The sequence below is a fragment of the Myotis lucifugus genome, unplaced genomic scaffold (genome assembly GCF_000147115.1).
Source record: "Myotis lucifugus unplaced genomic scaffold, Myoluc2.0 scaffold_10, whole genome shotgun sequence".
NCBI lineage: Eukaryota > Metazoa > Chordata > Mammalia > Chiroptera > Vespertilionidae > Myotis > Myotis lucifugus.
In genome coordinates, this window is record NW_005871058.1 from 6,604,729 (window position 1) to 6,630,334 (window position 25,606).

The 25,606-nt window shown below is 38.6% G+C and overlaps 2 protein-coding genes across 12 annotated transcripts in view; one reads left to right on the top strand and one right to left on the bottom strand.

Moving 5' to 3' along the window:
• The window catches only part of VEZT (vezatin, adherens junctions transmembrane protein), a 61,488-nt gene extending 53,566 nt beyond the window's left edge, over positions 1 to 7,922 (bottom strand). For 2 of the 3 annotated variants that reach the window (XM_006084127.3, XM_023749939.1), the window contains exon 1: positions 7,716 to 7,916. In XM_006084127.3, coding sequence (XP_006084189.2) covers positions 7,716 to 7,868 — 153 coding nt within the window. In that variant the 5' untranslated portion in view covers positions 7,869 to 7,916. Of the gene's footprint in view, positions 1 to 7,715 lie in introns of all 3 variants that reach the window. The other variant, XM_023749940.1, reaches the window with a different exon arrangement.
• Positions 7,923 to 8,117: 195 nt separating this feature from the next.
• FGD6 (FYVE, RhoGEF and PH domain containing 6) overlaps positions 8,118 to 25,606 on the top strand; it is a 123,106-nt gene continuing 105,617 nt past the window's right edge. For all 9 annotated transcript variants that reach the window (XR_002828066.1, XR_002828067.1, XR_002828070.1 and 6 more), the window contains exons 1-3: positions 8,118 to 8,353; positions 15,005 to 15,276; positions 15,577 to 17,405. Coding sequence is in view for 4 of the 9 variants with exons in the window: in XM_023749945.1 (XP_023605713.1) it covers positions 8,338 to 8,353; positions 15,005 to 15,276; positions 15,577 to 17,405 (2,117 nt within the window). In the remaining 5 variants the exon portion in view is untranslated. The remainder of the gene's footprint in view (positions 8,354 to 15,004; positions 15,277 to 15,576; positions 17,406 to 25,606) is intronic.

The window sequence follows — 25,606 nt, forward strand, 5'->3', positions numbered from 1 at the left end:
ACCTTCCTAATGCCGCCGACCTTTAATACAGTCTCATATGTGTGACCCCCAACCATAAATATTTTCGTTGCTACTTCATAACTGTAATTTTGCTACTGTTATGAATCGTAATGTAAATATCTGATATGCAGGATGTATTTTCATTGTTACAAATTGAACATAATTAAAGCATAGTGATTAATCACAAAAACAATATGTAATTATGTATGTGTTTTCCGATGGTCTTAGGCGACCCCTGTGAGAGGGTCGTTCGACCCCCAAAGGGGTCATGACCCACAGGTTGGCAACCCACAGGTTGAGAACCGCTGTTAAACCAAGCATGTCAAGCTCAAAGGCTAACATGGGCCAAATAAACAAGGTTTAAGTTTATGTGGGCCACAAAAAAACAAAAGCTTCAATTTTCATAGAAATGTAGGTTTATTTCAGTAGAGACATGCTGAATACAAAGGGCTGAAATAAATGAGTAATCGTTAACATAAAATAATAGAACATTTTAATAAAAATTAATATTTTTTTCTTGAACATTAACTTACCAGACAATGAATAACTGCATAAGTTAATAAGCGTAACGCAAATAAACCTATTTTTCTTGTTCTCCGAAAGCAAAATATTTCCTGTTGCGCACACCAAACAAGGCAGTCCAAGACTAATGAAGTGGTAATTGGTTGCTAAAATATTCACTGCTAGTATTAGTGGAGAGAAATGGTGTGCCTGCACTAAGGGAAATGAATGCAACACGGTTATAGTAATCAGTCATTAGTGAACGTTGTAGTTCGTTATTAATAATTATGTGTAACAGGATATTGTAAAACTTAAGTTACAAAATTTTTATTAAAATGTTTCTTACATACCGTTTTATTGGCTGGGCTGCAAAAATATTCGTTGTGGGCCACATGCAGCCTGCAGGCCATGAGTTTGACATGCTTGCTCTAAACCTTCCAACAATATTCTAACCACTATTTCCCTGTATTAAATCTTTTGCTGTTTATAGTAGAGGGTTTCTGTTTCCTGCACTAGGATCTATGGCTGATATAGTACTTGGTATCTAGTAGGGCTGATTTAACAGAAACTGAAATATGCTACACTGGCTTGCTAACTAAGTGGTGACTGGCAAGGAAACATATTGCGGGCTAAAAATCCAATGACCCATTACAGCCAAATGACAAAACTTTTGATAAAATTACTGCTACTGTATTGTAATGCCTTGGAAGACAGACCATGTGCCCAACAAGCTTCCAGCTCTGCAAAAGAAGGCCCTCTGCCAGTGGCCTGAAGGTCAAGCTGACTGAAAGGGGTGATGAGGGTGGGGAAACGGGATTGGCATGGCTGGAAATGCCAAAAGGCAAGAGATAAGATGGCAGCCCTAACCAGTTTGGCTCAGAGGATAGAGCATCAGCCCGTGAACTAAAGGGTCCTGGGTTCGATTCCGATCAAGGGTATGTACCTTGGTTTTGGGAGGCAACCATTCGATGCATCTCACATCAATGTTTCTTTCTCTGTGTCTCTCCCTCTCCCTTCCATTCTCTCTCTAAAAAAAAAAAAATAAATAGAAAAAATATCCTTGGGTGAGGATTAACAAATAAATAAATAAATAAACATAAGTGAAATGATCTAATTAGTGTTATGAAACGAAAAACTACTAAGAATATGAGAAACTACTAAGAATACTTCATACCAATAACTTTGAAAGCTAAATAAGAAAAAATTTTCTGGAAAAAAATTTAATAATAGTTAACATTTACTGCATGCTTACCGGTACATGTAAAGGCACTCATCAAAGTACCTCACATATATTAAGTCATTTAATACTCACAACTGCTCATGAGATAAGTACCGTTATTTCTATTTAATATAGAGAAAACTGAAGAATAGAGAAGTTAAGCAAACTCTTCAAAGTCACACTAACTAACAAATACTGGAGCTAGGGTTTCCTGTGCTGTACAGCCTGAGAGTCTACTCTTTAACAACTATGTTAGATTGCCTTTCAGAATAAAAATAACATATGCTATTAAAATATGCCCCTAAATAGGACACTGGAATTGAGCAACAATCATAAAAGAAATGGAGACCCTGGCCAGGTAGCTCAATTGCTTAGAACATTATCCCAGTAGGCCAAGGTTGTGGGTTTGATCTCCGGTCAGAGCACATATAAGAAATAACCAATGAGTGCATAAATGAGTGTAACAACAAATCAATGTTTCTCTCTCTCCCCCATCTTTGTCAAAAGAAAGAAAGAAAGGAAGGAAGGAAGGAAGGAAGGAAGGAAGGAAGGAAGGAAGGAAGGAAGGAAGGAAGGAAGGAAGGGAGGGAGGAAGGAAAGAAAAGAAAGGAAAGAAAAGAAAAGAAAAGAAAAGAAAAGAAATGGAATCAGTAGATCAGCATCTCCCTATCCCCAGCAAAGGCCTAGATAATTTAATGACCAATTTAGCTATATCTTCAAGGAACAGATAATTCCTAAAAGGTAGCAGAATATGCCACCCCAAAATATGCCATTTTGGCATATTATTTTGAACTGTAGGTACTTGAGAACAGCAAATGCAGGGAGAGTCTTTCTCTGAACTTCCCCTATCTGCCTAAAGATAGATCTTCCAAAAGGAACTCCATTGCCATAAATACCCTTTCTCTGGGAGTTTCATCAACCAGGGAAGACCAACTCTTATCATAGGAGAGGAGGCTAGAAGGTCTACACACCTGGACAAACCTGTCACAAACTATCTCATCTCCCATCTATTCTTCTTTCATTCCTAAAAATAATTTACTTTTCCCCAAGAGACTTCCATCTCCCCACTCCCTAAACTGTCCCCTACCCCAATTGAGATGATATTTAAGCCGGAATTCTAAGCCACCTTGGGGAGTTAGAATTTCTCCCTGGATATTGACAAAGATTCTTTCTTTGCTTAACCAAACCTTAGCCAGGCTCCAGAACCTTCCCCTTAGCCCGTCTGTGCACTTCCTTGCAAAATCTAGTATTAACAAGAATCCTGCTAAGTCATTTTAGTAAGTCTCCCATCCTCCACATCTGATCGCCCTCAATATCAGTTCCTCATCTTCTACCATCCCCCTGCCTTCAGCAATAAATCTCTTAATACTGTCTTTCAATGAACAGAAGCTCTTACCTTTATTATAATCCAATTAAACCCCTTTCTTCTATGGCTAGTGCTTTAAAAGAAATATTTGCCTAACTGAAGGACACATATTTTCTCTAAAATACTTATTTTCCTCTTGCATCTAGATCTGCCCTCTACCTGGAACTGATTTTTGTATGGTATCAAATAAAGGTCAACACATTTTTTCCCCACATGGATGTCCAGTTAAGCTGACATTTACTAAATAGAAAATCCTGTCTCCACTGAACTACAATGTTGCCTTGGTCATAAATCAGAATACTTTGTATGTGTGGCTGTTTTTGGATGCTCTTTTCCATTGGTCAATTTGACTACTCCTGTACCAATATCCCATTATTTTAATTACTATAACTTTATGATAGGTCTTGGTATCTGATAGGATAAAACCTTCCAGCTTTATTTTCTTTCAAAATTGATTTGGCTATTCTTGGTCAGTTGTATTTCTGAACGAATTTTAGAATCAGCCAGTCACCTTCATTAAGGGAAAAAAAAAACACACCTACTGAGATTTTGATTGGGTTTGCATAGAATATACGTATTAATCTGAGGCGACCCACTATCTTTACAATAATGATCTTCAAACCCAAGAATATTTTTATTGCTTGCCTTCTAAATGAGTCAGGCAGCTTCCCATTTCTTCCTGTATCCTAAGATAGGTGAGGTACAAATACCCAGCAAAGGACTTACATCCCCAGCATATGTACAATATAGAACTCCTTCAAATCAGTAAGAAAAAGAGATAATCCAATAGAAAAATGTGCAAAAAAACCCCCTTGAATTGGTTTCACAAATGGATATAGAATGGGTTCATAAAAACACAAAAAGACTCAATTCCCTTATCAGGGAAATGCATATTAAAGCCAAGAGGAGATATTGTTGATCCACTTTAATAACATGGCTATTATTTAACAGGAAAGAAGGAGAGGGAAGACCAGATAGATGCATGTCCAATAAGGTCTGAGTGATGTGGGAAGGTGTTTGTCTGTCAATCACACCTGGAAAGGAGTCAGTGGCTAGGATGGGAGTGGCCACTGCAAGTGCACAAAATCTAAATATATAAACTTCTAGAGCAGCAGTTCTCAACCTGTGGGTCTTGATCCCTTTGGCAGTCGAACGACCCTTTCACAGGGGTTGCCTAAGACCATCCTGCATATCAGATATTTACATTACGATTCATAACAGTAGCAACATTAGTTATGAAATAGCAACGAAAATAATTTTATGGTTGGGTCACAACATGAGGAACTGTATTTAAAAGGTCAGAAGGTTGAGAACCACTGTTCTAGACAAAGAAGCCACTCTTCTTCTCTTGGCTCCAGGGTGCTGGGCTCCTGTGACTCCTGTTACCGGGGCATGCTCTTCCGCACCTACATGGCTTGACGCAGGGCCATGCTGGACTCCACACATGGACTAATGAACTTGAATTAACTTAGATAATGAATTACACTGGGCTGCAACATGGAACAGAAGCTCTGGACACTGACCTTGCTTCTGGCTCTGCTGAACTCACAGCTGCACCTTTTCCAGGACTAGCTTAAGGGGCAGGGGACTTTGGAACTCAAGAAATATAACTTCACCCAAATAAAGCCTTTTTCCATCCTCCCATGGGGGCTTCTAAAAATTCTTATTTCAGCAGCATCCCAAGAACCTTCACCTCCCTCCCAAGAGTGATAGAAGAATTCGATTCTCTGGTAACACCACCAGAATGATAAAAAGAAAGACTGAAATTAGCAAGTGTTGGTGAGAATGTAGAGCAACTGGACCGCTCAAGCACTGCTGGTAGTAGTATAAATTGGTAGAGCCACACTGGAATAATGTTTGGCAGTATCTACAAAAGGTGAACATATGCATTTCCTAGGACTCAGCAATTCCACTATATACCCAACAGAAATATGTTGAACAAAATACATATATTAAAAGATTCACAGTAGCTCTACTCATAAAAATCTCAAACTGGAAATTACCCAAAGACCATCAATAGTAGAATGGATTTAAAAATTTTTCATGTATTCACATGAAATACTATGGAGAAATAAAAAAAATGCTCACACGACAATATACATGAATCTAACAAGTAAACAAAGCCAGAGACCAAAAATAAGTCAGACAAAAAAGAGCATATACAAATGGAATTGCATAGTGTGTACACTATAAAAATGGGCAAAACTAATCTAAGTTAGTTATTGTAAGTCTGAATGGTGGTTATCCCTGGGGTGGGAAGAAGTGACTGAAAGAGCAAGAGAGAGCTTCTGGTATACTGGTGATGTTGTTTCTTGATCTAGGTGCTTGTTTTGGGGTGTGTTCATGTGAAAATTCAGCAACATTTATGATTTGTGGACTTTCCTCTGAATATTATGCTACAATAAAAGTTAATGCATATAACATAAAGCAAATAAATCAAATAACAAGCTGGAAAACATTTTCTAGAAGTAACAGGAAAAACTCATGCAAGTCAATTTTTAAGAAGCTAGCATCCAACTGGAAAATGGGTCTGCATACAAAAAGAAAGGTTCAAGCAAAGAGAGAAAAATGGCTTCAATAAATGCACAAAATGTAAATTAGAATAATGGAGTGCTATTTTTTCCTAGCAAATTAGCAAAGATTAAAAAAAAACACACCAATAAGGCTGTTACTGAGGATTTGTGTGAAACTACTAATATTCTTACTCTTAATGGAAACTTAAATTGGTATAACCTTTCTTCATTAAGTCTTTAAAAATTACTCTTTTCACCTACTAGTTTCCCTTCTAGTAATTATTATAAGGAAAATTCAGAGTTACAATTAAAGATAGATTTATGTCAGTGTTGATTACAATGGTGAGTATTTTGAAACAATATAATTATCCCACAATGGGAAAATTGCTACATTATGAAACATACGTATGATGGGATAATGTTTTCAAAGAGTAATGAATAGGAAAAGACTCATGATAAATTTAAATGAAAAAAAAATACATACAAAATTCTATGTGGTATGATATCTTTTGTGTTAAAAAATATCACAGACTTAAACATACACTTGCATGGAAAAAAGTCTGTAACACATACTGGAGTGTGTTAATAATGACCATCTTTGGATGGTAGGATAATGGATGATTTTAATTTTGTGGCTTATTTGCTACAATGAAATGTTCCTTGAACATTTATTATTATTACATTCAGAAATCTAAGAAAATAATAGGGTAAACAAATAACACCCACCCAGTTTCCTTAATTCTAAGCAACCTAGATTTTGATCTCTCCTTTAGCTCTCGCATTTAATTTGTAATTTTATCTTAGAAGTATCTGTCCAAGCCATCGTAACATTTTATTACTTCTTCTTTCATTTCCAAAATGCAGGCACTAGTCTTCCCTAGAGAGCACTTCGAATGCAGGTCCTTCACTTTGGTAAAATAGCCCTATCCTCCCCTACTTCTCCATTCTAGCCAGATCAGAGCACTTTCTACAGTGCCCCTCCCACACTCCAGCCCCTGAAAGAGCCACACCAAGTACTGTCACACCTCCCAACCTTGGCGTACTCTGCTCTCTCCTCTCCCCCTGCGATGCATTCTCTCCTTGTCCTTCTAATCCAATTCATCGTTCAAGATTCACCTCTGATACCATTCACTGCCCGTGGGTAGCTCCTCTGAGGTTACAAGAACAGATGATGGTTTCCCAATCAATCCCCCAACGACAGTTTGTACATATTTCAATATTTATCATTCTATATTGCTTAGTGCCTAGCTCTCCCATTGTGCAGAACGGGCCATATCTTTTTGAAATTTTTCTTATAATCTAGCTGAATGTGCGAACGCAAAACATACATCTATGCAGTGCATCTGTACAGGGGTGGTGGGTTTGCACCTGTGGGTGATAAATAAATGGCAACAAAAAGACTTGCCTGTGGGGGTGTGTGTGTGTGTGTGTGCATGTGGTTTTTTTCACCATTCAAGATGGCAGAGAACGTCTTAAAATAGTCCCACACAAAAGCACTCACACCGGAGCCTTAAGTCAGAACTGGCTACACTTGGCGCAACAGCAAAGGACAAAAGAACTGAACCTAAATCTCAGATGCCCGGCCCTCGTCACCCGCGGTGGGTCCCACACATATTTTAAACGTTGCCACGAAACTGGCACCTGCTGCCTTCACTCCGAGGGCCACGCCTCGACCAGGAACAGGGACCTAAGGCACTTCTGGACAATGACCCCCCCCAAATCAAGGACGTAAAACAATGACCCCCCAAACCAAGGACGTAAAACTGGGAGGCTAAGTTGTACTGGTGCGTTTCCAAAAAGGCACGATTGGGCCCCGCCCCAGCCAGGGGCAGTCCCACTGAGGCGTAGCCGTCCTGGGGCGAGGAACAGGCAGGGCTCCCATCCACCCGCCCGACTGGGAATTCCGGGCGGGCCTGAGGCTGAGGGCGTCTCGGGCTACACCTGTCAGGCAGCAGCCAACTCTAGGCCCAGAAATCGCCGAGATTTGGTGACCGAGGCCGGCAAGACCGTCACCCGATCCCTCACCCCGCGATCGGTCCCTCGCCCTGCCTCCTCGCCTTCGCCCTCGTTCTTCTCAAACAAAGGCAATCCACACCCACCGCCATTTTCTCCTTACCTCAAAAACCACCTCTTCGTCAAACTCCGGTGTCATCCTTCTCCGCCATGCCACCCGCCTCAGCACGATGGGAAATGAAGGCGGGGGAGCTGGCGGCACCCAGGCAGCCGCTTCTCCCGTCCCGTGTGTCCAGAAAACTACAACTCCCAGCATGCCGCTCAGCTCACGCCCCCTTTTTCAGGCCCACTTATTGGAGCAGAAGATGATCCTGTGGACGGGAGAGGCAGGAGCAAAAGGAAGCTCGAGCCCTCTGATTGGAGGAGGCTGGGGCTTTTGTCCGCCTTTTACGGCTGCGGCTGGCAGGGGGCGCCAAGAGCACGGATTTTTTTTTTTTTTTTTTTTTTTTTTTTTTTTTTAAAGCTGGAGACGGGCACGCGCCGGCAGAGGCGCGGTGAGCACTGCTCGTGCCCGCAGCTTGTCGCTCGCGCCCGGGAGCGCCGCCGGGTCCCTGGAGTCCGCCGCATCCTTTGTGCGGACCCTGGAGTTTCGCTGCGGAGCAGCAGGACGAAATGTGGACGCCGCGGGAGCTTTATTTCCCTGCCTAAATTCGTGAAACAATGGACGGTTAGGGGAGCATGGATTGAGGGGGAGGCGAGCGGGGAAGCGAGCCGCCTGGGGAATCATGACTTCTGCCGCCGGTAAGTGACGGCGCTCGCGCTGCCCCTGGAAAGTTTGTAGGGAGCGCTGCTAGTCGGGTTCTGGAGCAGCTTTCTCCTTTGGGGTAGGTTAGTGGTGTTCCCTTTACACTTTTGCCGGGGACGGTGGCAAGTGTGGAGCAGACGGCGTTTGCTGCCCTATTTCCTCCTCCCTTCCTGCCCAGAGAGGGTGTTTGGAAATCGTGTCTCCCTTGGGACCTGCCTTTAAAAGGAGACCGGTGTTGGGGGCTCTGCGCCAGGTGAAACGCGAAATGAAAAAAGGACCGTTTGCTTGTCTCCGAAACTTTGAGCGACTTTGCCTTTGCGTGTGAAAATAGTTTAGATGACCATGTTAAGAAATCAGTTATTCTAAGAAAGGGCAGTGTTCCCAGAGTGAGGAACTCGGCGACGGTGCTGAGTCGCTTTCAACCTGGTATCGACTGGAAACCCTGACGCTTATTACTCAGTAGATAAAGAGGTGGTTTATCCTGAAAAAAGGATAACCAACAAGTTTTCCCCATCACCCGAGAAGTAGAGGAATAGAAGTGCCCATGGCAATTTTTTGCTCATCTTCACCCAATTTTTTTTAATGGATTTTCTTTTCTATTTCTACCTGGTTAGTATAAACACAGCCTGATTTTCCGTCTGCCTCCTATAGTTCTTTCCCTTCATCCAAACGACAAACTATTTACCTTTGGATTTTGAGCAATTCTGCACATATTTCTAAACATTTTTAAGGAACAGTTCATATATTCCATGATAATTACTAAAGTGGTTTTAGATCCAATTGATAAGAATATAGGTTACTTTTTAAACCACAATTTTTAATGTATTCAGTATTAAGGGTTTTTTTTTCTTTGTTTCGTCCACGTTGAAAGAAACACACTTTTATTAGAAATTTTATAGTAAAGTAGTGTAAAGTTTTCCCTCGAAGTGACTTCTAGAATCACTTTGCTTTTCTTGGCATTTGTTTTAAATTCCTGCAACGTGAAACTGTCAAACAGCACTCTAAATGTTCTAAGTTATCTTATTTCTAAAGCCTAGATTTATTGAAGTGTTGCACTGCTAGGTGTAAAAAGATTACAGGTAACTAGGCAAGAAGGTAGCCAATAGTAGTAAGAAAGCAAAGAGTGAAGTAGTATTCCTGAAGAAATTGTGGATCTTTCCTTTCTGATGTTATATGTATGTGTAGGAGATATGTTGTCATATCATGTTCTTTATAAACTCTTTTCCTTACCACAGTGTGGCTTTCTACTTGAGGTGAATTATTTTCATCCTAAATTTCTGTGCCTCACCTTTGTTCAGTTTTCCTTTATTACTGAGCTCTTCTAATTAATTTAAAGTGGTTGGATTTAAACCCTTCCAGCTAATTTTAGCTCTCCCCTCTTTTGGAGTATCAAGCACATTTAAAATATTTATACCTTATATGCATCAGTTTTCAATCCCAGTTCTAACAGTTTATAATGAAGAGATACAGAAGCATTTAATATGACATTTAAATATGTAAACCTGATCTAAGGCTCAGTCTGGAAGTTTATGATTCTTTAATTTGCATTACCCTAGAATAATGCAAGCTATTTTTATATTTTATCAACTTTACAATTAAAGAAATCCACAGACATTTTTGTGGTGTTTTAAAAGAGGGACACTTCCTGTGTTTAGCTGAGTTAGTTTTTAGCATGGTTTGCTGAGAAGCATTAGCTACTTTTTTGTCCACGCATCTGTTAAGATTTATTTTAATTCTTTCACATGTCTAAATGGAGGATATGGAAGAGAACTGGGTTTTATTTTCATCCTATTCTTATAAGATTATCTGTTCATCATTTTTACAAGCTGTTTATGCTTTTTGGAACAATAGTCAATTTAATTAAAAGTTTAGGAAAGTTATTTCCAATTGGGGAAGGGAATGTTTGTTTATATCGAAGCTAATCTGCGGTATTTGGCATGGTTAGCTTAATTTAAGAAAATAAGAGAACTGTTGTAGAACATCTATGTTTTCTGTATCCTGAAGAAGAGCTTGCTTTGTTTTTCTGAAACATCTGTGAAAGAGTAGGCCCATAGTAAGATTTTAGAATTATTCTAATCAATGTATTTAAAAGGAGAGGTAATTACAGGTATGTGTTTTCTATTTTTTTTTTTTTAACTTGTACAGGTCACTGTCTCATTAATGCTTGTGCTTTCCTTTACGGCTGGTTTGAAAGCTAAGAAAGTGTGCACGTGAGCCGCAGACATCTGTGTGTAATAGATGACAGTATGTTTGTAATAGTGACATGGTACAAGTGCTTTACAGTCTTACCTTATTTTTTCCTGGAGCCAAACAGCTGTATAAATAAAAGATTTGCTGCTTTACTCTGAAAGGCTTTGGGTCTGACTGTTGATACAGTATTAAGATGCAAAGGTGCTGGATCCATTTCCAAAGATCATGTACTTACTTCAAGAATTTGACATTGCAGCAGACCACAATACAATGGCTTGTTATTTTTTTTTTGAGTTGTGTTTCTTTCATAATAGAGCCATGAAAAAAAGAAATGATAGTAATAATGAAGGATTCTAGATATTTCTGTACCAGTGACTTAGTTGAACACTTGTTCCTACTAATAACTAAGAACTTATTCAACAATCCTATTGAAGTTGATTCCTGCTACTTTTCAAAATATTATTCTACATTAAAATGGATATGGACTTTAAAAAAAAGAAATTTCCTGTTACTGAGAAATATTAAAGAGTATGTGTATGTGGCAGGTCTGACTATTCCTAGGGCCCTATTTTCACCATTGGGGACATTGCAGTGAGACAAAGTGCCTGCCCTTTTGGAGCTTGCTTTCTAGTGGTGAAAAACAAAGTTATACTGATGAAAAATCATACAGGACAAAGGGGCTGGAGAAAATATAGGTTCTCCTGAAGCAAGTATCTCAGAAGTTATCATCTCAGAATCATATGGGCTTAACAGTTCTGTCTGACTCTTTATTTACAAGTAAGGAAACTGAGGCAGCCAGATCTGCAGAAAGGCAAGTACAGTGGGGCCTTGACTTACGAGTGTAATTCGTTCCGAGACCGAGCTCGTTAACTCAAATTACTCTATCAACTCAGTGCAGAGATACAGCTGGTATCTCAAAAAACTCGTTAGTCAGGACACTCGTAAGTCAAGGCCCCACTGTAATTAGGTTAACCAGCTCCCCACATTGTATTATTGACTTCCTCTAAAGTCTAATACATGGTTAACACTGGTGAGCCAGATTTCACAGCTGTTTACTTAATTCAATGAGTATGCATTGAGGGCATTAGGTACATAATGCTGGGCTACTTTTGTTGGCAATCAACCACAGCTCATATGTAAGTAATTTAATTTCTAGGACACTAAAGAGAACAGAGATTAAGTCTGTTGGAAGCAGACTCATATAGAAGATACATTTAAAGAAAAGAGTAAAATTGCTACCAGAGATTAAAAAACAATTTAATTAGCCTGGCTGGAGTGGCTCAGTTGGTTGAGCATCGTCCTGTGCGCCGAAAGATGTTAGATTAGATATCCTGTCAGGTCACATGGCTGGAGTGGCTCAGTTGGTTCTGGATCAGGGCACTTGTGGAGGGGCACCCGATCAATGTTTCTCTCTTCCTCTCACTCACCCTCCCCTCCCCTCCCCTCCCCTCTCCTCCCTTCCCCTCCCCTCCCCTCCCCTCTCCTCCCTTCCCCTCCCCTCCCCTCCCCTCTCCTCCCTTCCCCTCCCCTCCCCTCTCCTCCCCTCCCCTTCCCTCCCCTCTTTGCTATCTTTATCATTTTTAAGTGTACAATTCAGTAGTGTTAATTAAGTACATTCACATTGCTGGGCAGTCAATCTCCAGAACCCTTTTCATCTTGCAAAATGGATTTTTTTTTCCCATTCCTTCAGAAATCCCAGAGGTAGAATGCTTTAAGAATGGTTACAGAAATGAAATCAACATGACGACCTGTCAGTTTTCATTAACTTGAGTAAGATGAGAGGTTGGGAAGAGGCCTAGGGTATTCATGCTTTCTTTTAAGAACTGACTTAATAGACCAAGAGTTGAATTTGAGAGATCATTATACCAAGCTTTAGCATTAGGCTTTGCAGGGCTTTCCAATTTTTTTCTTCCTATAAAACAAACAAAACAAAAAACTAATAACATGCTTATTGGATAGATAACTGAAAATGTAAAAAGCTTTGAGAATTTGTATTAAGTTATTTTGAAAATATTTCATTATTTTCTTTATTTGTCACAACATTATATTGAGTGAGAAAGTATCTGTTATCTGGTGATCTTGATTGAACACATAATATTAGAGGTTTGGGAAATTCTTCCTTGGTTGATAAAAGGAACTCTTTTTAATTTTTTTAAAACTCAGTTCCATGTAGTATCTTCCCGAGCATTGTGACTAATTTCCTTTGTTGAAAAGAAATTCATCACCATATGAAGTATCTAAGCCTCTGTGTATTCAAGTAATTAAACAATGTCCAGTAGATATTGTGAAAGCTTTTTTTGAAAGTTTTTTTTTTTTAGTAAATCACGTTTTTATTAAGCATTAGATGATATTGGAGAAACAAACATAAATATATGAAATGTAAGAAAATATTTTATCTCAGGATTTCATTGAGGAAGTATGACTATGTGATAAATGACAGTATAGGTGGAAAAACTTGAACTTAAAAAACCAAATGTTCAGGCTCTCTATATCTCATTTTATCGGTCTTTTGTGTGAAGCTTTTATTAGGTTTCTAGGCTAAGAGCAGATCTGTAGAAATCTAACTCAGTATAATAGGTGCTCCCTCAGTACTTTTTATATAATGACTAGGAAGACTAGACATTGTGGTCATCTTTTAAATGCACTAACGAAGGGTACACAGCATAATCACCTGTGGATCCTAAGAAAAAATATGTCCATGGGATACATATGTCCAGGCTTAATCCCCAGAAACTAGTTGATTAGACCTGGGGTTGAGCTCCATGAAGGATTAGAATGAAAATTCCCCATTGACAACCCCTGCACAGGGAAATATTAGTTTTATTATGAGCCTCAACTAATACAGAAGAATTACTTTTTAGTTTTAACTTTGAAAAATTTCTGATTTCTGTATTTCATTTTAAGATTGTTTTGGGGTTTTAGTGATATAGGTTATTGATAAAGGCATTTACACATCTCTATTGTACATCTTTGAGGTAGAAGAATATTGCTTATTCATATGAGAAGCTTGAAGAGTTGTATCCTTGGTCCAAATAACACCATCCTGATTGGTCAGAATGGAGCCACTCTGATTAGTTGGTGAAGATGAAAATCAGAATATAGTTGCACAGCTCTGATTGGATGGAGAACGTTTTAATCCTATTGGTTGAAATAGGATTCCCAGAATTCCTTTATAAGGGCTGGCTCAGCCAGCATGCAGACAAATCAGTGTAGGCTTCTTCGTGAAGTGCAGCAGCTGTGCAAGAGGACCCTGTTTAGCAACTGCTGCTTGGCTCTGTTTTTAAATTTCAGCCCAATTAGCCATCAGGATCCCTTCTTAAATATCTCTATTCTCAGGCTCAACATATTAAATTTGACTGTAGCTGCCTGATTGATTGATCTTCAGGATTGCTGTAACCAGTCATATTACCTCAAGCATTGGGTTATGTTCTTATATCAACACATTGCCTCCAACATATGGCATTATCTAGCTTTCTAACTCCACCAGTCTAATATGTATAAAGTGAGATCTCATTATTGCTTTAATTTATATTTTCTTCAATTATTAATGCTTTCAAACATCTCTTCAAAGTACTTGTTAGCTTAAGAGTTTTCTCATCTATAAGTTACTAGTCGTATCCTTCAACCATTTTGCACTGGGTTGACAGTTTCTCCTGGGTAATGTGCAGAAATTCCTTATATATTCTAGAAAGGGTAATCCCTGGTTGTTTCAGATATTGCAAGTATCTTGTGTTCTATTGTTTTAGTGACTTTGTTCATGGTTCCTTTGAACAGAAATCTTTTATTTCAATATAATTAAATTAATATACTTTATTTCAATATAATTAAATTAGTATACTTTTTGGTTGCCATAAAAAAAAAAAAGAGTTGTGTCCTACAAATAACAGGCAAATTCAACTCTTAGCACTTAGCAAATGAACTGAAGTACTTTCTCCTATTACTTGGGACCCAAGGAGAAGCCATTTATTTCACTTAGTGTGGTCTGAACTTATGGTTATCTGTTCCAAAGTTAGAAGAAAAACCATATTAAGAAATGTATAGTATACCCAAAGTTATGTACTCTAGAACTGAGACAATTTTAAGGCTAATACTGACTCTATACAACCTATATATATAAAAGCCTAAGTGACCGAACGACTGGTTGACTGGTTGGACGCTCAATGCACAGGATCGGTCTCCCTCCTGTCTGGATGGGGCCTGATGGGATTGCGCTCCTCCTGTCTGGATTGGGCCACCGGGGATCAGGCTGAAACCGGTAGTCCGACATCCCCTGAGAGGTCCCGGATTGTGAGAGGGCGTAGGCCAGGCTGAGAATCCGTGCACTGGGCCCCTAGTGTAACATAATCTACCTAGTAAAATGCAGGTGCACCTTATTGTCAAAAATAAAAGTTATCAAATGTAACCATTTATCATCTCCTGCCTTTTTTTTAATCATGTTATTATTTTTTTCTTTCTAGAGATTAAGAAGCCACCACTGGCCCCCAAACCAAAGTTTGTGGCAAATAATAAGTCAGTACCACCTCCTATTGCACCCAAACCTGATATTGTGATTTCTAGTGTTCCACAGTCAACAAAGAAAACCAAACCAGCAATAGCCCCGAAACCAAAAGTTCTGAAAAGCTCACCTGTTTGTGACATCAGGCAGTCACCATCAAGGAAAACCATCGTGAATCTGGAAGAACATAAACAGGAATTACCTGAAAGTGCTGACAGCTCTTCTTGCAAAAAGGTAGGGCATCAGAGCTGTGGTTATATTTTACCAATGTGTTCCTGCAGTTAGTGTATCCATAAGCTTGGGAATAGAGAGAATTTGTGTGCAAAGCAACTTGTCTTAGAGTCACTAGAAATGCCTGAAAATTTAGAAAATAGTAAAATTGATGAGTTCTCTTCAGCTATAAAAGCAATGAGTAGAAATGATTTTAATGGTGAAATGGTCAAGAGCCAGAGTACAGTTATTTTTTAAAGGTAAGCATCCTAGAAGAGAAGTTTAAAGATGTTTTAACGAACATCACCCTTTATTTCCCCACAGAAGCACACTTCCACAGACAACTCAGAAACGAATGAGGGCTGTAACTCCAACGGACAGTTCAGAATTGAATTTTCAGACTTGACACCTTCCCAGTCCAGCTTTGAAAAGCTTCCTGATCACTACTGCCTCCTACAACTTCCTACCGATGAACTTCAAAATATTGAAACTTGTCAGGATGACAGTGAAAAAAGCCATATTTGCTTTCATTCATCTGAACAAGAAGCTCTGGCACATGGTAAAAAGAGTACTTTTTTATCTTCAGATGGAGTTAGTAAGAACTCAAAAGTCAAAGACCTTGGTCCCTTAGAAGTTCACTTAGTATCATGTACTTCAAAATTTCCAACTCCCAAGCCCAGAAAGACACGTGCCACACGGCTGTTACGTCAAGAGCACATAGATACTCCTAGTGAAAGTACTGAAAAACCAGAGAATTTAGACAGTAACTCTTCTTGTCTTTTTGAAGATAGTTTGAAAAACAATGAAATCATTTATCAGAATGTTTTGTATAACCAGGAACAGGTGAACAAAGTGAAACCAGGAAAGAAAAGTGAATTGAATGTGGACTCCAACAGTGACAGACAAAACTTAGTTGATTCCCAGAAAGCCATGTGTCATGAAACATCTTCCTCTGAAGAAATGACACCTTCTTTGGATACAGATTCTAATTTGAGTTCCGACAGCAAGACAGTAGATGGTTCTAGTATGTCACCTGCTATGGACAAACGGACCAGTTTTATAAGATGCAGTACTGTATCTATGAGCCTGCCTAAGCAGCTGAAATTAGCTTGCAACAAACGTTTACCTATGGCCTGTAACTTGGGAGGGGCTGTCCCTCAAATGCAAAAGGAATCTACAATGAAAGATGTAAGTTCCTCAAAAATTGTACCCAAAAAACCTCAAAGACACAGCTTGCCTGCTGCAGGAATGCTTAAAAAGGCTGCCTCAGAGGAGCTTATGGAGAAAAGTTCATATTCCTCAAATGAAGAAAAAAAGGACCTAGAAAGAAATCACCTTCAACAATTGTGTGCCCAAAACCATGGTACGTCGTCCTCCTTTGAGATGTCCAAAAGGACTTTAGAAAAGCCAGTGTGGAAATTACCTCATCCTATTTTACCCTTTAAAGGGAACCCAGAATCCTTAAAGTCTATCACCACATCCTCAAATAGTGAGGCTTCAAATGCCCTGACCAAGCCTAGAGCAAAATCACTGTCTGCTGTGGATATGGATAGGTGCACTAAGCCTTGCAAAGATTCTCAAAGGAAACCCTCTTTAAAGAAGTTGCTCAATATGAAGCTGTCCATCTGTTTCATGAAGAGTGACTTCCAGAAATTTTGGTCCAAGAGTAGCCAACTTGAAGGCACAATCGCTGGCAGACTCTCAGGTGAGGAGGGAAAAGAGATTGAAAGTGATTGGCATGGCGTATTAGTAGAAGATAAGAGAAATAAACCCATCAAGTCATATTCTGCAGATAACTACAGTCTGGAATCTCAAAAGAAGAGGAAGAAGTCTCGGGGCCAGAGCAGTGCAACTAATGGACCAAGAGCTGAGTCTTTGGATGACCAAATGCTCTCTAGGGAGGCAACATCTCAGGCGCCTTGTAAATCTGTTACAAGTGACTATGCACCAGATTATGAAAATGTACGCCATTATGAGGAAATACCTGAGTATGAGAACTTTCCACTTGCTATGGCTGTCGGGAAAACTCTAGAGTTGGAAAGGCAGAATCCCAGCAGCATGGAGGACACTGATGCAAATGTGTATGAGATAGAAGACCTGTATGAAGCTTCAGATGGCCAGCTGCAACTTGAACCTATACAGCAGCATTCCAGGTAACACTTAGGTCCCAGACAGACACTGTACTTTTATGTGCATCACTGAAATTAATTTTCAAAACCCTGTCAGGTAAAATCTCACACATGGGGGAAAAAAAATCACTTGGTGATAAAGTGGGTTAGTTAAGTGTATATTAAATTATTTCAAAGAGCAGTCTCCTTTTATCATACAGTCAGATTGAGTATTTGCAATGCAAGTGTGAAGTAGTTACCCTATCTCAGTTGCTTTTTCAAAGAATTTGAACCAGTAATAGTATAGGTATGAAAGACCTGGACCAGAGAGGTCCCAGGGCCTCAAAAGCATCAACTTGGAAGTTATAGCTGGAACTTAGGGGAGGAAATTGGCCGATTTAGTGAGCTTTATTTGCTAGGTGTAGGAAATCTGAAGTTATTAAAATTCATGCATTTACCTATGGTGCCCTTGTCAGGTGAAACTTCTACATTTGCAAAAATTACTACTCTTTGAGGATTATTTATTTTACTTGTTGAAGGCTAATTACTAACTTCAGATGGATATAGGAAAAATGCAGGAAACACTTTTGTATAAGCACATTCTACCCATGGTATACCCATTCCATTCGTCTTCTTGAAACCATGCCCATCTTTGATGGTCTAGCTCAGCAATGATTGGCTTCAGGAAGCGTGTACCGTTACCTAGTGGGAAATGTTTACTTCCTATTCTGACCTCCCAGTTATGCTCTGCTATCCTTACGGCATTTCTCTCAATCTGTCTTATGGTATGGTTATTTATTGGTATGTCTGATGTTCTGTATATTTGGTTTTAAGCACCATGAAGAGGTCTTTTTGTCCTGCATGAGGCCAAGAAAGGGGCTTAATAGAGGTCAGTAGATGTTAGTTAGGTACATGAGAGAACGAATGAAAAAGAGGTAAAGGAAGCAACCATTGCAGCTGCTTCCTTTCTCCACTGTCTCAAAGGGAGACTCTGCCTTGTATTTAAAGTGTTGGTTTTGTATCTAACCTTTTAGAAGTCTTCATGTTTTTCTTTGGTCACTAACTTCAAGCCTCTGAATACTCAGGTCTTAAAATGGGACTTTTGTAGAAATATTAACATATGGCATATAGGGCTAAAAACATGATGATTGGATGAATTGAATAAATAAAATGATCTAATGAAATCTTAGTACACCAAGTAAAATAAATTGTTCTTTTAGATATTCTCCTAGCATTTTTCTTTACTCATAATCCTTTCTGCCCTTCCTCCTTTGATCCATAAAAGATAATTTACCTCCCTTGCCTAACTTTTCTCATAGCTGACTTGATTGTGAATATTAGTATCCAGGCAAAAGCCTCTTCCTTGGTGTAAATATTTCCATGGACAATTGTAGTTAAGTATCCAACTTAAAAAAAACCCACCACATCTAACTTTTCATGCCTGCTCTTCAGGGAACAATTTTGTTGGTATTCTCTTCCTTTTAACATGCTATTGTGTAGTGTGTGTGTGTGTGTGTGTGTAAGTATGTGTGAGTGTCTGTGAGAAAGAGGGATGAATTTGGCTTCTTCATGATATACTACTATTCTTAGCTAAAATGAAGTTTTTTCTTGAAATTGGAGATTTGGCTCTTGGTGTAAGTTTCCTGTTGGCTCTCATGCTTAAATCCTGAGAGTTTGTCATTTTCTCTAACACAGGCTGTAAATTCTGAAACTTGTTCTTTTTATTTAAAAAAAAATTGATTTATTGATTTGAGAGAGAGAGTGGAACATCGATTTGTTGTTCCACTTATTCATGCATTCATTGTTTGATACTTGTTATGTGCCCTGACTGGAGATTAAACCTGCAACCTTGGCTTATAGGGATATCACTGTAACTAACTGAGCTACCCAGCCAGGACCTGGAACTTGTTCTTTGTCTGATATGCTTCTTATCAGGGGCACTGCTGCTTGGCTGGAGGGAACCAGGTTGGAAGGGGTAAATAAATATACACAGCCAGCCAGTTCAGCTGGGTGGCATTCATAAGGAGGGTTCTTTTTGGAAGCCAGGACACCAAGGGTGGCTGTGAACAAATTGCAGGCCAGTAAGTAGGGCAGTCTGGTGAAGAGTGGGTGAGCTTTGCTTTTGAATTTAGTTTTCCAGATATTCTTCTTTAGTCCTAAAGCAAGGACCCATAAACGGGCTTGAGGCCCCTAAAAAGTACCAGCTGAATCAAAAGTCTGCAGTCATAGGATCAGATGAACAGCTGGGAGGTTGCACCTTCTAATAGTAACATTGAATAGATGCAAAAGCAAAATCCAAGGCTTCATGAGGAGGACTCCTGGACACCCTAAAATAAGGTAAATGAGAAGTGAGCTGAGAGGGTCCAAGTTGAAATCTTTTTGGTTGTTTGGCTGTTGAAACTGTAGATCTGTTCCTTAGAGTACTTCTAAATCCAACACCCTAGGGTTCTAAAACGATAAGAAAAAAATGCAAATGAACCCTGTTTAAGATTTTTGTGGAGTGAATCAGAAGAGTGTCTAACAGTTTCTCAACCCTCAGGGAAGAGTCTGGAGTTCACCTACGAGACTAGTTTATAGAACTCACCGAGTCTACAATATATAACTGGATTCTGGATCAAACAGATATTTGGCAAGCTTGGGAGTAGCTCATATGGTCACCTTCTTTAGAATGTAGATTTCATGAATCCATTTCAAATTTATAACAACATGTTTATAATTTATCAGGAAATAATTATAGGTGGTCCCCAATTCCAAAAGGGTTCTGTTATTTTAAAAGTTCATGATAATTTGAAACTGGAAGTATATTCCCCAAAGAAATAGTTTTGGGAATGGTGGTAAAGTTTAGCCCCCAAATTATATTAACCACTAGTGTTCTGGCCTCCCCTTCTCCCTTCCCAGGTGAGTATTTCCTCTCAGCACTTTTTTGGGCTGAGGCAGGAGAGTTGGCCAGGGTGAGGTTGAGCACCAGGATATCAAGATGAGCAAATCAACTGGGTCTGAGGCAGCAGAGTTTGTGGAAAGGGTGAGGTGACTAAAGAAGAATGAGGAAATTGGGGGCTGGGCTTGCTGTGAGAAAGACTAAAGCATTGGGAGTGATAAGGAGAAAGGAAGGGCTGGATCATTGCCATTTAGTAAGCAATGGATTTTCCTTCCCTTCTTTTCTTATTATTCTTGTCCCTTCCCCTTTCCCCTCCCCATTCTCCTATGCTAACTGCATGATACTGCTAATTGAGTTTCTGCCCCCCAGTCATCAGTGAGTAAAAGAAACTGGGAAGGGCTGGATGAGTGAGGAGTGGCATTGGGAAACCCCTTAGTGGGGAAAGAAGACCAGCCAAATCTGAAGGTGAGGGAGGATGAAAGGGAGTTCCTATGGCTGTAGAAACAGTAGCTCTTACGTGTTCCCAATTAGACCATCATTGGGTCACTGCTCTGGAAGCCACAGGGTTCTCAAATCGGGTGTGTTTTGGGTACAATTATGAGCTCTCTTTCCCAGAAGGTTTTAGGCATTATAAATCTAAAACAACTAGCCAGCAACAGTCCTTTTTTCCTTACTATATGCAGGTGATGAGTGCTCCGTTACTCCTTAAGTAATCAAACTATTACTTAAGAAGTTTGATTTTCATAAGGAAGTTCCAAAGATCTGAGCCTTTATTAAAGAGTTACAGACAAATCAGCAAAATAATAGTGTCCAAATGTTGGAATTTTCCTCTCAAAATTGTAGCAGATTTCTTAATTCTATAACCAATAAAAATTTTCCCTGGAAACATCTCAGGTTTTTCCTCTGTGATTTTAGTTTGTTCTTACTGTAAGCACTTCAGAGAAAATGTATGGGAATTGGGTTTTCCTAGGTAACCTAGTAAGCCCTCAATTTATTTATTCCAAAATACTGACCATACGTCAAGCAGTGTGCATTAAAAGGAGAAAGGGGTGCCTATTCTGGTCAGTGAGGCGGCAGACAATTATAGATAACATGGTTTTATTAATCCAAGCTTTGTCTGAGTTGTACCCCAAGTAGGATAATAAAGATGACTTTACAGAGGTACCCAAGCTTGTAAAATGGACAACACCTGATTTGGCATTTCCAGGTCATTTTGTAACCTTGATAAGAGCAATTTTGTTGGTGCTCTGAGCAAAGAAACCAGATTGCAGACTGAGGAGGACTGAGAAGAGAGGAAGTAGAATCAGAAAATGTGAATTGCTGTCCCTTGAAACTTTGCCCAGAAGTTTCCATCACTCAAAGGTTTGAATTTATCTTTTGGTTTTCCTCAAGCACCAGAAGTCAAAATAAAACAAACATCAGAATCATTGTTTTTAATTAATCAGTAGCCCTCTTCTCTGATGAAGGACAAGTACTAAATTTTTTATTTGTTTGTTTGTTTTTTCACCATTTTAAACACAAAACTGTGCTTAAAGAGCTGCCAAAAGGATTTTTGCCTCAAATCCCATTATAGGATTTATGTTATAAATTATTAGACCTGGTCTAGAAGATATCTCTCTTGGGTTGCATTTACCATCTGGTGGTATTGTTGAATTTTAATAATGATTAAAGTATAAATTAATAGCCCTAATGAGCCTTTCCATATTGTCATAACACCAATAAGATTATGCATAGAGGGTGGGATTGGGATTCGTATATCTTAACAGTAGCCCTTTCCTGTGAGCTATTTTCAGCATCAGCTCAGGAAATATCAAAAATTTGTATGACTCTTTAATTCTATGTTTCTTGTGTTGGAATCATAGCCACACAGTTTTGGCAAATATGTTTATGTACTTACCCTACATTTTAAACTGCAACTAGGAGCGTTTGATTTTATTTCTTGGCAATAAAGCTTTTCTTTTTTCCTTTTAAATAAGTATTGGTAAGTAGTTGAATTGCAGTATTTTGTCCAGCTCTATTCCTTTGGTCTAATTTCCTGTCAAAACATGTAAGTGATATTGTATCGGATAGATATGCTTTAATGTGACAGAATGTCACTATTTTTAAAGGTGTATTTTCAGTTAGTAATGAAAGAACAAATATCCAACATTGCGATTGTGTGTACACACACACACAGACATCCTGTCTTGCTTGATAAAATTATACTGTTTTGAGATAGCTGATATTTATTTGCACATTTTCAGGGAAAAGGATGGCATCTTTAGAGGTAATTGATTTTTTTTTTATTGCTGGGCTTTTATTAAATTTTTGAATATTAAAAAGTCTATAAACATTTTATAGTTTAGCCAAGTTTTCATAAAATTTCAACTGTTTACATCAGTGAGACATAAATTGCTTTGCAAAATGAGCTTCTAACCTATTTGTTAGAGAAATATTCCCAGTAGGATCTCTTTGGGAAAAAGCAGATATGGGGAGACCTCATTCTTTTTCTAAGCATTTTTAATTCCTGTAAGAACCTGATAGATAATGATAATCAGAAATCCATCAATCTGTGAGTGTTTTAAACCTATAAGTAGGTTGTTTGGAACTCAGAATGCATTTTTGCAGTAGAAATAACTATGAGTAGGAGTTAGGTTCCTAGCCAGCCCACAAGAACATATTTAGCTTCTAATATATGAAAAATACAATGGAAAGTAATGAAAAATGAGACTGTGGCAAGACTGAAACAGAACAATAGAATGAAATAGTTTTTATAAGTCTTAAATGCTGGTGTATTTAAAGAGGAAACATTTAGTGTGTTGAGGAAAATATTAAGGGGGAAGGGAGCAGGATGAAGAAGTATAGAAGATGAACCTTGACTCACCAGTCCTCTAGGTAGTTCCATGGAATTCCAGATGCAGACTTAAGTTCATACATAAGAGGGTGAGTATGTTCTTGTTTCAGATATCCGAAGTAATGCCTGTACTTGTATATTAGTTTTGTAAGCTCTCTGTGTTCTTGCAGACATTTCCTTTATTTTTTTATTTTTTGACAGAGATTTCTTTTACATATATCATCTTTTCCTGGCATTGCATAGACTAATTTGGTATTTAAGGAAAGCCCTTTATTTAAAACAGTAGACATGTTTATATGAGCATATTTATTATGATATTTTCTTAAAACTATATTAGGAATAAAGAGCAGTTTGACTTGTAGCGCTATGGGTGTGGGAAGCTACAAAAAAGTGCTGACCTTTTTATTAAATACTGAGATTAAAAGTTAAGTTCAAGAATGGAATTGCCTAGTATTCTTCTGGGTGGTATGGAAAATCTACTTTGGTGGTTTAGTCTGGGTCTGATAATTATTTGTGTTCATGGATTTCTGGGAGAGCAAAAATAAAAAGTTTTTGCAAGTAGTTTTGACATCAGACAGAGATAATCTATCATTGGAGCTATAAAAATTGGGTCGGCCAAATAGACTATCAGTGGAATAAAGTATTATGATAGTATTTCCAGGACAAACAGCTGTCTTCTGCAATTGTCTTTCAGATTTTTCAGTCCTTCTTGTTTGCATGTATTATAAATTCATTTTAGTTACATATAAATTGAATTGGAGTAAGGTTGTATTTGGTGTTATACCCTTCTATAATAAAGAAATTGAATCACAATGGTAGTGACTTTAGGAAAAATGGATAAAGATGGAAATGCAACTGGATTAGTTTTTCTGGTCCCTAATGTTCAAGGGTCTGTTTACCAGCCTCGCCCATTTATCAAAGTATTTTGGTTTCTGATTCAGGAAAGGTGAAATAATAAACACTGAACAAAGAAAGTCAGTTTTTCCTGAATGTTTGGATAAAAATAAAAAGGAAAACAAACACATTTAGCTGTTTTATGTTTGAAATGGCGTAGCTACTTGTTCTTTTAGCTCCTGTGGATTCTGTTGAAATCTTTGTTTTAGTTAGATCATATATTTTTTTGAAGTCAGTTTCTTGGTAACAGTTTATATACTTTGGCATATGTTAGTATCATTTGAAACATTAGGAATTAAAGAATAAATGTGGTTTTTAATAAATTTAGAATAGCTTTCTTTTTCTTTCTCAGTATGAAAAGCAGTTCTGATTTGAATTATTTGACAACTAATTTCAAGTCCAGGAAAGTAGATGTAATGTGTAAAGAAGGAATAATTGGTAACTGTTTTTTTTTGTGTGTGTGTGTGTGTGTTTATTCCTACCTTTTAGTTGGTCTTTAGCTGTATGGGCAGTCACATGTAAACAGAGATTTCCATTTAAATGAGTAGCTTTTTCACTATTTAATTTTTCTTTCTAGAACTTCACTGTTAGAAATGTGAGACTACAGCTCTCTACCACCCAGTTTGGTTGTGGTACTTAGGAGTGAACAGGGAGGGATAAATAATGAGATCATTCACGAGTCTAGGTCTGATTTACTAGTATTTGGTAGCAAAAGTTAGGGAACTTTCGGGTAGTTTGAAATCTTTTGAAATTCAAGTATGTCTTTGAATGGTTTTAGGTTAAATGTAGTCATAGAATCATTAAATTTTAGAACTGAAATTCATTTATTATAAATTTATCCAATCAATCCAGCCTCCTCATTCACTGATGAAACCAAGCCCAGCAGTCCTTGACTTTCCTCACACCACAGTGATGGGAAATTGCAAAGCCAAGGCTTCAATCTGGTGCTTCAAAATACCACATTGCCTCTTCTAAGGCTGCTGTGGAAGCATTACAGAGAACGCCATCAAGATTTAGAAAACTCAAGTGATCTTGAGTTGTCCCAAAAAGGTTTGGTTTGCTGGTACTACTGCCTTTTTTCTTGTTGTAGTGGGTATTGTTATCCCTGTCAGGAAAGAGGGCTGCACATAGCTGTATATGAACATAGGATTACGTGGCTCAATTTGTTAAATGGTGATTTGAGGCAGGTGAGTATTCAAACTAAGGAGAAACTTTTCAGCCAAAAAAATGTCTGATCCCACTAATATATGGGGTAGGCAAAAGTAGGTTTACAGTTGTAATACAATTAAATTATGCTATAGTTAATAAATAATAATACAAGAATAAACTGTTTTGCATACTCACAACTGTAAACCTACATTTGCCCAACCCTGTATGTTAACATAACTTGCTTCCCTCCAACTATCTGACTCCCCATCAATCTGTTGTTCCCCCATTTCATCAAAAGTTTATCAGACAATATCAAGGATAAGAAATGCTGTTACGCCCTGACCAGTTTGGCTCAGTGGCTAGAGCGTCGGCCTGTGGACTGAAGAGTCCCAGGTTCGATTCCGGTCAAGGGCATGTACCTTGGTTGCGGGCACATCCCCAGTAGGGGGTGTGCAGGAGGCAGCTGATCGATGTTTCTCTCTCATGGATGTT